Genomic DNA, 17637 nt, shown 5'->3' on the forward strand with positions numbered 1-17637 from the left:
ATCTGCCACCCCGCCACCCTTTAAGTGAAATTGTAGTTTGACCAATTCGGTTCTCAATCGCTATCACGGGCAGGCAGTCAGTCGGTTTGGGGGTGTTGCGCGGTGGCGGCGTGCTGCACTGCTGCTGCTGCTGTGTAAGCACGACGGTATGCTTAGTATGCAGTGATGTGGCCACTGCCGCGGTCGGCCTGGGACGGCGCCGGCGCTGGCCTTCACTTTTTTATTGGCTTTTCGTTGGGCGAAAGACCCAAGAAGGGTACCCGGCGCTCGCACACATGCAGAGTATATCCGTCACTCCGCGTTCGGCGGAGAAGTGAAGTGAAGTTGTCGCATCAACCGCACATCAATCGCACATTTACTTCTGATAAGCCCATGCCTTCCGCGGATGGTCTGGAGCTGGTCCAGCGCCACCCACGTCCACCACGATTTCACCAGATATAGCAACGTCACTGAAGCTCGGACTCCATCAAGGCCCCATGAAGTTTGAACCCTCAATCGAATCGTCATCCATCCATTCCTCACGCATCCCGCCGAGTCAGCGCTCTGCTCGGCCTTCCTCCGCTCTACGACTACATCCCACCCAGCCAACCAAGTACCCCCATCATCCCGCCCGCTCGCCCGTCGAGACACCCCCCATCAACCCCCCACCCCATCAACAGCCAGCCCACCCGCCTGCCTGCCTACTACAACTACAAGTAAGTATCACTATAATGAATGATCAGCACACACATCTCGCAAGAAAAAGAAAAGAACGAAAAAAAGGTTAAGGTAAGGTAAGCTCGCTCGCAAAATCAAAGAAAAGTAACGGAAGGAACGGAACGGAAGAGAAATAAGGTACAGAGGTACAACGCACATATGCTCTACTAACGAGCCACTACAACAAGTGTTCACCCCCACCGACCACCGACCACCGACCATCTCAGCAGCGGCGGTCCACAGAAGAAAGTCCAAGTTCAAGTTCAAGTTCAAGATCGTCCATAACCCTAGTAAAATCCGCATAAGAAAACGAGCAGTCCAATAAGAAGAAGTAGAAGTAGAAGAAGAAGAATCAGAGAAGCAGAAGCAGAAGAAGAGACGAGAAAGAGAAGAAGCAAAAAGAATTAATCAGCCCACCTCCTCTCCCTGCCGCCTGGGCCTCCCTCGACGCGGCGACCCTCGACAACCTTCCTCCAGTCCCTCCACTCTTGCGCGATCTCCTCGAGGACGCCGCCCATGACGCTAGCGCTGGCCATGAGTCCGTGGCCCTCGGTGGGCAGCACGCGGACCTCGCAGCGCCGCATCGTCTTCCCGAGCCAGCGCACGTTGTCGACCGGGACGCGCGCGTCCTTCGCGCCGTGGTGGATCACCACCTCGCGCGTGATGTCGACGTACATGAACCCGACGGGCCGGTTGCGCTCGAGGCACACGAGCAGGTCGACGGCGGGGTTGGCGTTGCGCGTCGACAGCGTCCAGATGGCGCATGTGAGCCGCTCGTCGTATGAGGATTGGCGCTCTTTCTCCTGGGCGGCGGTGATCGCCGCGAGGAGGAGACTGGCCTCGATGTCTTCCGGTGCTGGGGGGCTGGCCGCGTCGTCGCCGGGCGGGTCGGTGCCGTTACCGCTGGGCTGGTGGTTTGTTGTTAGGGTTGGCCGGTCCTTGGCGGCGGATGGGTCGACGATTTTTTGTGGGGCGGCGGCGGCGGCGGCGCGGCGCTTCGTGCGGCGGGCGCTGTTGCGCGGGAGGGACGTGGTCAGGGAGCTGGATGTGGCGGACATGAACGGGGAGTTGGCGGCTTTGAGGAAGGGTGTGGGGAGTGCTCGGAGGATGCGTTGGCTTGTTGGAATGCTGCCCGGCCGCTCGCCTTTGTTCTCGTCGGTGGCGATGACGCTTTCCATTTGGCTCGGGGGGATCCACGGTGCCAGGAGGTGGATCTTGCCTCTGATGTGGCCGGGCATTCTGAGCGCGGTGGCGAGCGCGTAGATCGCGCCGGCAGAATGCGCGAGAATCGAGAACTTGGTGATCTTGAGCGACTGGCAGATGTAGAGGACATCGTCGGGCCAGTTCAGAACCGCGCGCTCGTTCTCGTCTATCGAATCCGACTCTCCGACGCCGGGACGATCAGGCGTGATCAAACGCAGTCCAAGAGTGAGCGCGAGCTCGTCGTAGAACGCCGTGACGTACCGTGTCAACCCCATCCCCACACACACGAACACGGCGAATCCTTGCGGATCCCCCACCTCGCTGAAGGAAATGGTCCGGCCGGTAGTGGGCATCCGGATCTTCTGGCTCAATCGCGGCGAACAGAGGTACGCGTCGACGGCATCATCGATCGAGTCTGCCGAGCCGGGCCGCTCCTGCTGCAGAGTGTCCGCAGTGCTACCCTGGAACGAGGGGCGTGGCGGGGTTGTCGTGGTCGTGGTCGTGGTCATGTGGATGTATCCATGCGGTGGCACATACTGACTGTCACTCTTGCGCTTCGCGAACCCGTCTAGCACCGTACCCTTCACCTTCGCATCAGCACTGTGTCTCTTCGAGATCTTGCCCGATGGCAGGCTCTCCGATCGTGTCGGAAAACCCTTGGATCCGCGCTTTCCCTTCAGCTCCTCCCGGTACTTGGCCAAATCCGGAGGTGGTGGCGCCGCCTCGCTATCGTCGAATTCCGCCGTCGTCGGAAAATTCGGGGAGCCGATCGGACTCTTGTAGATCGGCGCCGCGGTGGTCACAATGGCGTCGGGAAAGTTCGCCTGCTGCGAGCGAGGGTTGTCGCTCCCCTTTCCATAGCTCGAGCTCCGCTGGGGAATATCCTTTCCGCCGGCACTCGCCCTCGCCACCGGCCGTTTCCCCTCGGCATTCCGCATCCTCTCCCTCGACGAAACAACACTCAACCTTCCACTTCCGCTCTTATCCCCGCTCTGCCCGCTAACATTCGAATCCCTGCTCTGCCGCCGCTCATGGTCTGGCCCACGGTTCATATACGTCCTTACATACGACGGAATATCGACGCCACCCTTCGTCCCGACACTGATGCCAGAGTGATGACTACTCCTCCTCGAATGCGACAGACTCTCATTCTTGGTATGAGTCGAGAAGCCACTGGGGGGCTTCGACGTGCGTACCACGGGCGCCATGGCGGCATCGTCGGGGTGGAGGTACCCGCCAGTCTCGTCGTCGGACGCCATGGCGGCATCCACGATCTCCTCGCGCGGCGCCAAAGACCCGTACAGGAACGGATTGTGCAGCGGCGACGGCTGCAGCTTCGATAGCTGGTCGACGAGCGACGTGATCACCTCGGGCGAGGACGCGGCTGTCGACCCCGGCGTCAGGATGTGGTTCGGTGCGGAGCGTCGACGGGAGCCGCCCTCGCGCCGTGGGCGCCCCGAGGTCTGGTGGGAGTGCCGGTGCGGTGACCGCGCGCGGGACCGCGGCGGCGACGGCGGTGAGAGCATCTCCGTTGTCGTCGTGGTGGTGTTCATCGTGTGGGTGCGTGGGTGGGTGTGGTTGAGGGCGGTGGTTGAGGGCGTGGAAGAGTGGTGGATTTCCTCCGTTCGATATACTGTAGATACCCCTTCTTTCTTTCCTGGATCCAGGTAGTGGAGAAGGTACGGTACTGTAGCTCACCCTCCTTTCAGTGCCTTACGCTGCGATGCTCTGCGGCGCCAGGATCGTGTCGTGTCGAATCGTGTCGAATCGCGAGGGTGGCCGCGGTCAGGGGTAATCGTACGTAGGTGGAGGTAAGTAGTAGTAGTAGCAGTAGTAGCGGCAGTAATAGTAATCCCCCACAACTCGTATGTAACGAGAGCAGCGAGAAGAAAAAACAAAGGGGTTTATTTTCTTCCTTCGTCGATGTTGGTAGGTCGGTTGGTTTGCTGGTCTACTGGGTGTGTCTCGTAACTGGGTATTGTCTTGTCTTGTCTGGTCTGGTCTTGTCTCGTCCGTGTCCGTGTCTTGTGTGTCTCTCTCGATAGATGGGATAGGTAGGTAGCGAATCACGAATTCCTCAGCAATAGCAACGGCTCGAACAACGGGCAGTCGAATTTAGGTAGATGAGTGAGTATGCAGAAGAAGATCAGATCAGAGAAGGAAAGAAAGAAAGAAAGAAAGAAGGAAGAAGGAGCAGCGCTCCATCCCTCCCTCCTTCCTTCGCTCATCCCTCTTTCGCTCCCTTACCCCATCGCTCCATCCCTCCATGGCCCTCGCTCCATCCCTTCGCTCCCCCTGCCCTGCCTGCCCGGTCGGTCTCCGCAGACTTTCTACTCACCCACGCACGGACCCGGAACGCGCTAGTCAGCTTAGCAAAAGCTCGCAACGAAATTGGGAAAATTGGAGCCAGTGGTGGTGCGCTGCTGTGCTGAGCGGTGATGCGCTGCGTCACAAGATCCGACTGGTCTGTGCCGGAACGGGGCCGGTTGGGGCGTTGAGCGACATAGAGACGGATGGATAGATGGAGAGGTACGGGGAAACATCATCCCATCCCATCCTCATCAATACCCCAGAATGCCTCATCGCATCGCACATCACCGCATCGCATATCATACGTATCATCACATTGCATCGCATACTCCTGCAGCTGCTGTTGGGGTACATATCACCACCACCATTACTACTGGAGGAGGATGCACACTGCACAGCGCGAATGGCTGTTTCGCATAGAGTACCTATGCTAACTGCCTACGACTGCCCCACATCCTGCGTCCATTCGTCATAACCAATCCATTTCCGAAAGATCCTTACCTCTACTACCTATACCGACCAAGTACATACATTCTCTCCCGCCCTCGTCCCCACGCAAACAGATGCCAATGTTCAAACAGATGCAAAAACAGATGCAAAAACAACAACGGAAACAAATGACGAGCAACAAGTAACTACAGAGTCCAGACTGCAACTGCACAAACACGAAGATGCGATACGATATGCTACGAAACACTCCCCCCACCAGGAAAGCAAATCCATCGATCCACCACCTACCTAACAAACCTAACACACCTAACAAACCAGCGGACAAAGCAGAAGCGGAAGCGGAAGGAGAAGTCGATATATGTTCTCAAAGGTTTCATTAGTAGTAGTAGTAATAGTAGTAGTAGTGGTAGTAGTAGTAGTAGTAGTAGTAGTAGTAGTAGTAGTAGTAGTAGTAGTAGTAGTAGTAGTAGTAGTAGCAGCAGCAGCTGTAGCGAATAGTGATAACTAAAGTACTCGATTCCAGAATTCAAGAAGTGCACAAAGCCAAACACGCATCCACTGCCGCGCCGACCCTATTTATGGACATCAGCATACGCCCTACCACGAACAGTGCGGGGAAAAAAGAGGAAAACTCACTGTCCCTTCTTCATATTGACGACGTCACACACGACGTCCCTATCGAGGTCCGGGAACATGCGCATGAGCGTTTCAACGACGTGCTCATACTCCATTCTGCCAATTCTCGCAGCCTCTTCAGTTTCAGCGCTAGCCTGTCGTGCCGCCGCCTCCTCGGCAGAGAGTCTCGCGTTGCCCCCGTCCAATCTCCTGCGGGAGTTTTGCTGGTGGCGCCGTCCGCCGACGGCGGTGAGCAGTGCGTCGTCCGGATCCGGGTTCGGCGAGTGTCGCGGGGTGTTCCCGGGCTGCGGGGTTACCGCGGGCCCGCCGCCGTGGGACGAGGACGACCCGTCGTCGGTGAAGATGCGGCCGATGGTGGTCAGGGGCTTCTGCAGGGTGCGCAGGAGGCCTGCAACGGCCGCCTTCTCCTCGCCGGCGCCTTCGGGGTCGGTGTTTTCCCGTGAGGGCCGGGTGTCGCGCTGCTCTGTGGATCTGCGCGGCTTTGGCGGTGGCGACGGAGGCGGCGGGCGCTCGGCTATCTCGGCCACCGCGGCTTCGACGTTGCGCTCGAATTCTTCGGCGGAGATTGTGAGGGAGGCGCGGTCGAGGTTCTCGATGAATTGGATCGCGCCCATCTATAGCGGTCCCGAGTGTCAGCTCCACCATGCGATACCGCACCGCACCGAGCCGTTTCCTCATACCAGGGAACTGAGGTAGTAGCCCGCCTCGCCCGAGAGCTTGTCCGGGTTTCGGAACCGCAATATGTACTGCACATTGCTGACCAAGTGCTCCGGGTTCGCGCGTAGCACGACGTAGATCAGGAGTGGCACAAACTTGTCCGCACTCTCCTCGCTCTTCGAGTGTCGCAACAACCCTGTGGCACAAGCGTCAGTTCGCCATGTCCCGGAAGCCGGTAAGTATGGAAGGACGGACCAAAGATCACTTTGCAGCAGTTGAGAACACAGATCACCTTGTCCCTCGGCGCTCTATAGCTGCCCATCTTGAGCATCTCCTTGACCGCCAGATCCAGAAACCGTCTACCGCCCTCGCCGCTGACGGTATCTCCAATATCAAGGTGTTCCTCGCGCACCCACGAGTATATCCGCACCTTCTGCGCGAGGATACTATCCCTCTCGACATCCTCCTGGTGCTGACCCCGTCTGCCGGGGAACCGTTCGTCGAAGCGCGCCTTCCCGTCGTGGAGCGGGATCTCTGGCGAGAACGTCTGCGTGTACAGGCGGTTCATGACGAGCTTCTCCATGCCTTCCATTGCGTTGTCCATCTCGCCGTCGCCGACCTCGCGCCACACCTCGCACAGATCCATCTTGGCATATATGAAGGTCAGGAAATCACGGATGATCTTGACCTGCTCGTGCACCATCCACTGCTTCTTCGCGAACTCCTGCAAGAAGCTCCGGAGAAATTTCGCGACTGGGTCGGCTGAGCGGTGCCGTAATTGCGATAAGAACCGGTGGAAGTCGAACGGTAGATCCTCATCGGGCGGCGGGGGTCGGTGCGGTGTGGCTTTGTTGCCGGATATACTGCTTATGCTGCGGCCTGAATGTGTCTGTGCAAGCGGCGACTTCTCGGATAGCTCACTGCCTTCTGCAGCTGGTGGTGGAGGCGAATAATCCGGCTCGTTCCCGGATTCTGCCGATAACGAGGAGCTTCGCGGAGGGTGTAGAGGCGGCGATGCGATCATTGGAGAGCTCACTGACGAGACCGATGGGATGCGCTGTAGCTGCTCTCCCGACATCGATGCGCGATGGCTCTTCTCGAACAGATCGTGGATCACCGATTGCGTCCCATCGTTTTCGTCGTCAGATGACGGCTGTGACTTGCCTGCGGTGGTGGCACCCCCGAACGCCACACTCAGCCCGGGCAGAGGCGAGCTCGGTCGGCTAGGATGCGGCGTGACGGGCGGCTGGTCGAGGTAGATGCGGCCATTGGGAGAAACTTCGGACAATAGAGAGCTTTTCCGAGGTAGGTCCTTGGGGGGTAGATCCTTCGGCGGCACATCTTTCGGCGGCGGAGAAGGAGGAGGTGGAGATGCGACCAAGGGCTTCAGAGTTGGGTCCTTTACCGGTGTTGGGGGGCGGAAATCATCCGGTTCGACAACACTCGGCGTCAAGTCAGCGTTGGCAGGGGGAGGCGCGATGGCGAGGGTTGAAGCTAAAGCCGACAACTCCGAGTCTGTGTTTGCGTCTTCCCGTAGAGCTGGAGGTGGAGTGCGGATGGCATCCCAATCCTCGTCCGGAGATGACGACGCGGGGCCGTCCGCGTTGCTGGGGAGCTTCCCCACCTCGTCCGATGTCGGTGTTTCAGCCTCTACCGACGTGATCAAAGACACGGTCAGGTCCACGCCCTCGTCCTTTCTCTCCTCTCCGTCCTCCTTTCCCTCCCGCTCCTCGACATGGCCGCCGTGCAGCTCCTCCTTCTTATTGGACGCGTGGTCTCGTGGAGGCGTGGTGGCCGTCTCCACCAGGATGTCGGGCGAGGGCAGCGGGTCGGACTGAGCGACCATCTGGGCGAGCGACGACACTACGAACGCCGGAGCTCGAGGGGAATGGACGGTAGCGGGGTAGATAGTCGTGGGTAGTGGATGATGTGCGGCTGAGTGCGTTGTCTCGTCTCGGGGAAGGTAGGTTATTCTTCGTCTTCGCTTCGGTCTGGACGGGGCTGAGTTGTTGTTGGTTGCTTGGTTAGTTTACCTGGATTCTGGCCTCAACGACCACCGCTGCTGCCATCGAGGTATCGTCATGCTAAGCCCACCCACCCCCCTCCCTCGCTCGCTCGCTCCCGCCACCCACCCACCCCCTTCCCATTTACCCCCATCCACGTGCAAACCGTTTCCGGAACTTGCCGCAATCGAAACGTTTCGGGACATCGATGGGGCACTCGATCGCCGTCATTTTCCGCGATCGCGAAATCCAGATAATCGGGACGACGAAACCGAGTCGTAACTTGGGGTCTCGTCTCGACCGTTTTCATCTGACGCAAAGGGAGAGAAATGCCATCCATCTTCATCTGCGATAGATAACGCGTAAAGTACAATACATTATGTACCCGCGATCCACCGTCCACCTTCTCTACTGAGCAGCGCAGCGCGGTGCGGTGCGGATGACTCGCATCGCTGACGTTGATTGCACATACATACATACAGCATTCTAAACTGCATGAAATCGTATAAACAGCCTCATCGGCCCCACGAGGCTTCGAATGTAGCCAGCGCGCGGTGATGAATTGGGAAGGAAGGACAACGGCAGAACTCGTCGCCGAAAATCTGCAGGAATGGGTGGCGTCGAGTGACCTGCCATGGACGACGAAATGGCTTGCGGGTGCTCTGATGGCCGTCAGAGGCCATTCACACTGTGCGAGCTGTGATGTGGTTTCTGTTTTGGAGCGTTTTGCTTGTCCGCATCGCGATACTTATCGATCTCGCGAACATCCCCTAGCGAAGCACTAGCTATACATAGTAGAGCCCGCGAAGAAGGAACTCTTTATTCTCCACAGCATGTAGATGGCAGGTATCCAAAGAAGTATCTGTTCCAAACCCGAACGCCCTACCTATGTACCGTATCCCATTTTGTGCCCAGCATCCGTACCTAGGTAGATATCCCCACATTGACATCCCGGCGCGAGCCATCCTTATCCAAAGCCAACATTATCCGCGTCCAAAAGCCCTCGATGCTATTGCGCCTGCGATTGCAAGGAGACCTGTGTGATCCTCTCCCCACCCAGCCTTAGCAATGTACCCTTCAACGTCCCGTCGGTATCCAGCTGTTCCACGTCGTCGCCGCCGCCGATGCTCTTCCCGTTGACCAATACATTCTGCCGCGCCCCCATTAACCATTAGCCCTTATCCACCATCCACCCTTCACCCTCCACCCTTCACACGCGCATTCGCATAGGGAAAACCAACCGGCACCGTCCCCCTTCCCGTAACCACCTCTAGCTCCGCCTGCAACTGGGCGCCATTATCTCTCAAATCGAGCTCTACAACGTACGGCGCAGGCACGATGCTGTACTTGTCGAGCAGCAGGGCCTTGGCCTTCTTCGAGTAGGGGCAGTAGCTCTTCGAGAACACGACGACGGCGTTAGCCTCCAGCAGCGTGAAGATCTCCGCGCGCGCTTCGGGGTATACCGCTGCGGGCAAGGCGGGCACGACAGGCTCCGAAGAGGAAGAAAGCCGCCCCCCCGGTGAGGTCACGGAACGTAGTGTACGCATGTATGGGCTCTGCGAGGATGAGGTGTAGTATGTTAGGAACAACGTCAGCCCCAGAACCGACATCAGCGCGACGAGGAGGGCTTTGGTGCGGCGCGGGGAGGGCATCGCGACGGGCGAGTGGGCGAGCGAGCGTGGTGGTGGGCGGCGGTGGTGGTGGTGACGGTGGTGGTGAGGTGAGGTGGTGAGGTGTGGTTGTTGAGCGAGGACAGAGTGGAGAAGTCAATCTATCGCTGCAGTAGGTATGGAGGGTACCAGGTGTTTTTGACTTGTATGTAATTTGACCCCTCCCGTCCCAAACTCCCTCCCCCCCTTCCCCCTAAATCGCTAGTGCGTGCGGGCCGGCATGTATAGTACTCATACATAGCGGGACGCGATGCGTTGGTGGAGGCGGAGATGTCGCGTCTAGAGTGCCGTAGGTACCCAGCTTCCGTCGTGTTCCTCGATTGATGTTTCGGCATCTCGTTCGTGATAGTTATAGTAACACTTTCGTACGCGGCGCGGCGCGGTCATTCTATTCTCTCTCTCGCCCAGTCCCGCGGTGGACCGTGGTTCTCGGCGGCTTACCTACTTTACACGGGCTTCTGGAAGTGCCCAGACACCTAGACACCTAGAGTAGATATTATTCCGAAGCTCCCGAAGCTCCCGCTCGCACTGCGCTGATCGACGACTTGGCTATGCCGCAGTGCCGCTCTGGGTACCTGGATGAATGACCGCCCACTGCGCCCAGGAGAGCGAGACCGGGATGACTAAAGGGCAGATATGAGGTAACTATTCAGGGTTGTTTGGACTCTGGACTCTGGACTGTGAAGCGGAAGTAGGCGGTGGGATCATGTCATCAATAGGTTGAGTGCCTACACCCGAGCCGGAGGCCGACGATTCTCCAGCGTTCTTCAGAGCCGGACAGACAGTTTATTCGTCACTCGTGAAGAAGTATCATGTGGTGGCTCGATCTTGTAAACTCAGCGGACGATTTACTTTCAGCTGGGTAGATAAACCGTAGGTTAGCTTACCGGTAAGTCTGACCCTGATCAGCGCCGTTTTCGGATTTACCAGGTCCAACACTCCAACTGACTAACAGTAACAACCAGTCAGCACCTAGCGCAGAATACGGGTACCAACATCGCAGTCGTTCCTGACGTTTTACACCAGCTGTCGCGATAATTTTGCAGCATCATACAGTCTCCCGCGCGAGTTGGGTGCGGGGCTTCGGACTCGCGGTCTTGCGAAGACAAGAGAGCTTCGAATCTATGAGAATAAGGATAGAGTACATAGCGACAACAAAAATCCCCCAGCCCCAACTACCTATATTAGGTATGCGTAGTCCGCGGTCGAGACTCGAGACCAGAACTTACCAGCGGCAGCGAGACGGCGCTCGACCGGGCCGGCCGAAGCGGGGGCGACATACTCTATGTAGAAGCCATGGTAACACTGGGTAGCGGAGACGAGCCCGTGGGACGCCTATGTCCTCAACCTACTATATATTCTAGTAGAACCGATAACTCAAGTTCTAGCCGGCTAGTTACTTCGAAGCTGCGCTTTGCAAATTGCCATAGAAGCCATGGTAACACTGGATAGTTAACACTGGGTTAGAGTAGCGGAGACGAGCCCGTCGGACGCCTATATATAACCCAGCCGGCTGCTTTGAGCCTGTGCGTGCGTGTTCGAACTTCGAGCTCCGTCCACGAGTGAATCGGCATTTTAACCTTATTTGGGCTGACGCAAGCCCTGGAATGGCTTGCGCGGAAGACTGGAAGAGTTGGATCATACCGCCTCACCTGTTGCAATTCTACAGCGAGTCGGTGGTTTGAAAATTGCACCTGCTGACTGGGCGGCTGCCACAACTATGGAATAGTTATGGGGTAAATGTGAGGGGGTATGGCTAAACGAAACAAGCGGACATAGTGAAGTGAACGGAGGCAGATCGGCGAGTGGCGGGGACGGTGGAGGAGTTAAGGCGGCCGGCGTCGTTACATCTGTACGTAGAGCTTTTCTTGGTACGCCTCTCTCCTTAGTGCGCTCTACATCTTCACATCTCCTGGTGGACTGGGGGACTGGGGGACGAGGCTACCTACCACACTGAGCCGGTTCTCTTGAGTCTTGACTGTAAACAAGAACGAAGGAATGATATGCCACCACAGCCCAGACTCTACTCTAATCTACTCCAGATAGGCTGAATGCGAACATCACAAAAAACAAAGACGCCGAGGATCAGTCCAAACTTCAGCGGACGATCTCCCGCACCCATACGCGATACCTTGGCAATGTATTTCACACGAAGAATCGTACATACATATCCAGTACATGCTATAGCACATAGCCAACCCGACTTGACTTCGAACCGCACGCACGAGTCGCGCCCGACCCGCCGTGACCAGATGGGAGACATAATACCGGTAGATATGTTGTACGGGTTCAGGCCGTCATCGTGTCCTGCCTCGCGGAGGAGAGCCCGCGCGGTAATTGGAGTGGTTCCTAGGTGGACGACTGGAGAGATAGTTAGATAGCTAGCATAGCCACGATGGATTCACGGCTAGGTATGTACGTAGGTAGTGTATGTGGGTGATATCGAAACCCAAGCGGAGTCTCGCCGAGCTGCTGGAGTTCCGCGCAGTAGGTAGCTGCGTGCTGGTCATTTGTTTGTATACTACACTCCGTCTAGCGGTTATTCGTACGCCTAATATGTAGTTAGTTCTGCCTGTTGAACAGCTAAACTCGTGGTTGACGCCGCCTCTTACTTGACAACTACTATTAGTAGTAGACGCACTCCCCACTAAGCGCCTATCCGAAGCTATCAAGCGCCACCGGTGTACCTAGTTAGATCCCGCGTAACGGGAGCCGCGGCTCCCAACCGTACGTACGCCAATTGACCCCGATTGTGACCCCCCAATTGTGATTTGCTTGGAGGACTGGCCAGCCAATATCGACATCACCGCCTTGCATACTCTGTTCGCTGGGGCATAGGTAGTCGGCATACGAATCACGCCGGTTGAACAACTTGAACTGGTATCGCAGTAGGACGAAGACACGCCGAGCGATGGTTCGCCTGATCCGAGAGAACATGTTTCCCTGGAAAACGGAACTCTCGCCGCTCACCACTCACGAGGCCAAGTTGGTTGCAGCATAGCCCGACGAGATGCTCTGGACCGAGTACACTGTAGGTACACACGACAGAATATCCACAGTCCAAGATATCAGGCGTCTACTCCCGCGTAACTTCGTCGATAAATACCCGCCGCCCACCGTCCACATCGATTGATCGACTCCATCTCCGCAGCAGCACGCACACAGACACACACACACACACATATATATATACACAATCTCTCACTCGTCCCTCCACGCATCACCAAAGATGCGCCTCCTTCCCGTCCTCCTCAGCGTGCTAACGACCGCCGGTGTCGCCTCCGCCGCAGTAGAGATCGGGCGGCCTTTATTCTCCGCCCTCCCAGACGCGCCTGGCTGTCCGCGGTGGTGGACGCCGCACGGCTGCGCGGGCACGCAGTCGCACACCACGCTCGAGACGAGCTACCGACCTACCGCGACCGCCACGAGCACCCGCGACCCCGTGCCGGAGCCGAGCTCGTCCAACACTGTCAACTGGTCGGACGATATCACGCTGGAGCTGGACGATAATGGCTGGGTGTGGGCGGGCATCTCGGTCGAGCTGTGGGAGCACGTCGTTAAATTGGTCAATGCGTGGATCGGAAGGGGGAATGCGGGGTTTGTGCCGCCGAAGTTTTAGCGCGGCGAGAGGGAGGGAGAGCGTGTGTGAATGATGTGGTTGGGTGGTGGTGGTAGGCGGGAGGGCGGTCTTGGTGGTGAGGGTATGCGGGACGGAGGGGTGGAAGGCGGTCGTTATGTACTTTGATGTGGTTGCAACTTGCTTGGGTAGTTAGCTTCGGTCGTCGTGGAGGAAATATATCTGTTTTTCGCTGGTAAATACCTGCATGATCGAACGTGAGTGACCATCATGTGGAGCGGGCGAGCGGGTGAGCGGGATAGAGCTCAAACAGCCAGACTGGCACGCCCTCGTCAACAGAGGTCAAGAATCAAGATCCCGGTGGCGGAAGATACCGTATGTGCATATCGGTATTGCTATGTACGCCGCAGCTGCACCGACGGGATCTGCACGGGAATCTCGTGCCGCAAATTTGCATCCATCGGGACATGGGTATTGTCGGACGACTCCTCCAGGTGCGGCTCTTCTCTCCCCTAGGTACCGCCGCTTTACCATGTTTCCAACATACCTTTGTTTTCTCCTGTTTAATCATTAATTGCTTGCTTGCGACATATCCGGATCATGGCAATACCTACGGTACACACTCCGTCTCCTAATCCACAATTTACCGTCCAACCCAACTTCCGGCGTCCGCCACGCGGCCTGATGTGGCATTGTAGCTTCTACTGCCCTCCGCTGCCCTCCGGGGTCCGCCCTGGCCTTTCCCAGAGACTCATAGCTACAAGTAGAGTGAACTAAGAAGAAGTCCGCTCCTCAATCCTCACTCGGCCTCGGGCCCGCCCCCTACCTCTCCATCAAGCTATACCCCAAAGGAGAGCGTGCGGGGAGAAACAACGGGAGTGACCCCAGTCCCCGGGCTCGATCCCGGTCTCGATCCCGGTCCCCCAACCTCAACCTCAGCGCGCTCTTTCTCCTTCTCTCGGCTACTCACCGACTGTACAACACATAGGCTGTCTCTCTTCCCGCTCGGACGTCTCGGACGTCTCGGTTGCAACTTGTTACTTGTCGCACCGTCTCCAGCAGGGCCTATCTAGACTATACAAGCTGTCCAGGCTGTCCACACTAGTCGTGACAGATCCTGCGTACGTATGCACTCTCGTTTCTTTCCGTGGTCTGTGATCCGTGGTCCGTGGCTAGAGGTCGGATGTTGCGAGAGGCGTGCTGGCCCGCCCACTCGCCCGCCCGCCGAGGGATACGGGATCATCGAGGGAGAGCTCAGAATCAACACCCATCAGTCCACTTGGCTCCCCAGTGGGCACTGGGAGCTTAGTACCACGAAGCAGTCTAAGCTTGTGCTGTGTTTCCCTCGGCGTCCATCACGACCGGTGATGTACCTAGCCGGACCCGTGGCGGGTAAGGGTAACTATTGGATTTCCAGAAGATAAGTAAGAAGAGGACGGGTTCGCTTATGCTTTTCATTGTACGTACTGTATAGTCAAGTGGGGGTAAAAAAATATGCTAGTGATATCGTATCAATAAGGTCAAAATACATGTTTTTATGCCCCGATACGATATTAATATGCGTCCTGCGTGAAACAAGCGTATTCCCCCCTGCTCCTGCTCCTCATCCTGCTACTCCACCTCCTGCTCCTCCTCCACCTCATGCTCCTCCTCCACCTCATGCTCCTCCTCCACCTCCTGCTCTCCTGCTCTCCCGCTCTCCCGCTTCCTCATCCTCCCTTCCCAACTCCCTCCGGCCTCCACCCCGGCATCTTAGCACACATTCAACATTGAATGCATCCTGTAGGCTGTAGCGCACGACTATAGAACACTGAACTGGTGGTAGCGTGGAATGCAAGATGTTGCGGCATCCGTTCGCGGCCAGCCGCAACCGTAGATGTCGCTGCCGTGTATCGTGTTGACGTAGTCGACGACGTATACCTTCAGTGCCGGGTCTTGCCTGCAATCGAAGTCGAAGTGCCACCTTTCGTAGCCTTTCTTCTCGCACTTCATGCACGCGCGTTGGATGAAGACAGGGGTCTGGTCCTTTCGTAGGTAGGATGTCTCCATCTTATTTGTCGCTGGATTCAGACGTCGTCGCACTGTTGCCTTCATATTCGCGAGGCATCCATTCGTGGTCAGCCGCAATCGTAGATGCTGTCTCCGGTGCGGCTTGTGAAGGCGAGCTGCGAGGCCATAGCTGTGGACTTGGCCGCTGTCAGCAGTTTTCGAGCAGTAATCGTCAGGACCAGTACCATGAGTGGTATGGGCCACGAGAAGGTAAGGACCAGAGGTGGTCTCTGTGAACATATTTTGAAGTGGTGCTGCAGCTGTATCTGTAGCTGCTGTTGGTGAGTTTCCGGTCGGCAATAGTGAGAACGGAACGGAGGGAACGGGGTCGGAGCTCACCTGAGGCGGTATTGCTACCTACTACAACCAGTGTTGCAGTGGGAGTTGTTCGCGGCGAAGCTTGTGATGAAGCTAGTAGTCGTGCGAACGGCCGCTGGGTTCTTGGTAATGTGGGCCACCGTCCACGAGAAGGTCAGGAGCGGTCTCTGTGAACACAGTTTTGCGAGCGGTTCGTTGACCAACACCCCCCCGGACGAGAGGCGGGATCTAGAGGAAACCACACATAGGTAGAGGAAAGAGAAGTTGATCGGGTTGATCTTTTATTTGGATGATGATGATGATAATAATGATGATAGAAAGGAGAAGAAGATGATGGTGATGAAGAAGGGAGAAGGGGGAAGGGGCCGTTCTTCAGCCTCCAGACGCATTGTCCACATACGGCGGCGATGACGTCTACTATATCGGACGACGTACGTGCGATCCCACTACACATCGCGCCTCTCAATGGCGCCAGCATACCGTATCGAAGGAGCCTAGGACAGCTCCGATCGATCCGGAGAGGGGTGTGGACTGTGGGATGATGTCCGATGAACGTTCCCATCATGTACCTACCACCCTCGAGACTCGAATAGGTGCATACGGTACTCGGAAGGACCATATAGAAGAAAGGCTTGCCGCTGGTGCACAAGGCAGGCTCCAGAGATGTGCTCGAACTCTCGGAGGCATCGATGATCGACTTATGATAATCTTATACCCGGCATGTGATATAGCACTCTATGTAGATACCGATCCTTGCAGCGGAGCCGGCGGGAATGCCCACTCCTGGAATCTGCACGCCCAACTAGGCTGGTACTGCCGAAGTGAGAACTGCGAAGTGCGAAATGCGAACCCGAAACCACGATGACGGAAAAAACAACTGTGCACGCGGTGGGTGATATTGGTTGTACATACAGATGCGGTATGTCGCCGTTAGACGTCTCTGACTCTCTGGGTCTGTCACGGCTGACACGAAAGCTGTGTCTTATATGTATCAGCTAGATTGACATGCACATGCTCTACATAGTGGAATGCTGGTATTCTATATAACTGCTGGGTAATGTCTCACGCATCCGCAAAATCGGAACTGTCGGATGGTTGTGCATGATCTTGCACCTGAGAGTGCATACAAGGAGGAGTGGTATGATACCTACGGCAGTACTCGAGCAAATAGGTGCAAGTGCTTAGGTCAGTATGTACGGTACCAAAAAGGCTGGTACATAAAATCGACACCGTATTGATCCAGCAGACTTGTAAACACGGTAACCCAGTGGTCACTAGTATTGATCATATATCAACATGAAAATAAATGGCGTGTTAATTGCTGCTACGGTATCAATTCTCCCCAGTTTTTTTTGCTACTGTAGGTAAAAAGTACTCACTTAGGCCCGCCGTCGGCCGGCTTTGTGAGCGAGGCTGAATTCCGGGTTCACACGCGAGGCTCGGGCTGTCCTTCCAGATCAGCGCCTGTATCGCCGACAGCCTGCATGCAAGTAACCGAGTACCGGTAGGCATTTAGAGTAACTAGAGGACAGCACGTACCCTCATCGGCGGCTGAGACATCGTGCCGTATTCATCTCGATATGTTGAGTATCGTTGAAGGCTTTGACCTCGGTTTCTGGCCGGAGAACGTGCCCATCATGTGCGGCAACAAGATGCATGTGCGTGGTTAGGCAGATGCTAGTTTACCGGTAGTCTGCGCCGCGCCGAAGATCGTTGGCACATGAGCCCGGCATCGTCGGGCGTGCTGCACGGTTCGGTCGCCGGTCCGCGTCTCGGTCTCACTCGCTTGCCTGCGGCTGGCGACGTCCCAGCAGCGGCTTTTGCGAATGTTATGCACCAAGTTGAGTACAGGGAGCGCCACGGGCTTGGGGCGTCGAGTGTGGAGTGTGGAGAGCGGCGTAAACTAGATTCCGGGGTAACTACAGTAGATCGATCTATGGTACGCAAATCACGCCGCACCCCCTCTTCGAAGCTTCTCGTCCTCTTCCATGCTCCACTCGCCGCGGAGACTGTAACTATGGGCTTGTGAGGAACCGCTCTGCCGGGACAAGGGCCTGGCCTTCCGGTC

The 17637-nt window shown here is 56.7% G+C and overlaps 4 protein-coding genes across 4 annotated transcripts; all 4 read right to left on the minus strand.

The window, feature by feature from the left end:
* Positions 1 to 640: 640 nt before the first annotated feature.
* On the minus strand, positions 641 to 3737 carry BZA05DRAFT_48349 (Alpha/Beta hydrolase protein). The gene has a single exon (XM_051488350.1). It carries the CDS (start codon positions 3450 to 3452, stop codon positions 1101 to 1103), a length of 2352 nt encoding a protein of 783 aa, XP_051339472.1. The 5' UTR covers positions 3453 to 3737; the 3' UTR covers positions 641 to 1100.
* Positions 3738 to 5112: 1375 nt separating this feature from the next.
* BZA05DRAFT_398472 (uncharacterized protein) lies at positions 5113 to 8036 on the minus strand. Its single transcript, XM_051483715.1, has 4 exons — positions 6208 to 8036; positions 5976 to 6148; positions 5296 to 5909; positions 5113 to 5231 (listed from the first exon to the last, which is right to left on the minus strand). Exons 1-4 carry the CDS (start codon positions 7796 to 7798, stop codon positions 5186 to 5188), a joined length of 2424 nt encoding a protein of 807 aa, XP_051339473.1. The 5' UTR covers positions 7799 to 8036; the 3' UTR covers positions 5113 to 5185.
* An 816-nt stretch (positions 8037 to 8852) lies between these two features.
* On the minus strand, positions 8853 to 9802 carry BZA05DRAFT_48382 (thioredoxin-like protein). The gene is made up of 2 exons (XM_051488351.1): positions 9197 to 9802; positions 8853 to 9105 (listed from the first exon to the last, which is right to left on the minus strand). The coding sequence occupies exons 1-2, from the start codon at positions 9605 to 9607 to the stop codon at positions 8965 to 8967; spliced, it is 552 nt and encodes a 183-aa protein (XP_051339474.1). The 5' UTR covers positions 9608 to 9802; the 3' UTR covers positions 8853 to 8964.
* Positions 9803 to 14813: 5011 nt separating this feature from the next.
* On the minus strand, positions 14814 to 15491 carry BZA05DRAFT_445130 (uncharacterized protein; the record flags this gene model as incomplete). Its single annotated transcript, XM_051486974.1, has 2 exons — positions 14814 to 14953; positions 15014 to 15491. The coding sequence occupies 2 exons, from the start codon at positions 15489 to 15491 to the stop codon at positions 14814 to 14816; spliced, it is 618 nt and encodes a 205-aa protein (XP_051339475.1).
* Positions 15492 to 17637: the final 2146 nt, after the last annotated feature.

The sequence above is a fragment of the Tricharina praecox genome (assembly GCF_024521635.1).
Source record: "Tricharina praecox strain CBS 144465 chromosome Unknown BZA05scaffold_12, whole genome shotgun sequence".
Taxonomy (NCBI): domain Eukaryota; kingdom Fungi; phylum Ascomycota; class Pezizomycetes; order Pezizales; family Pyronemataceae; genus Tricharina; species Tricharina praecox.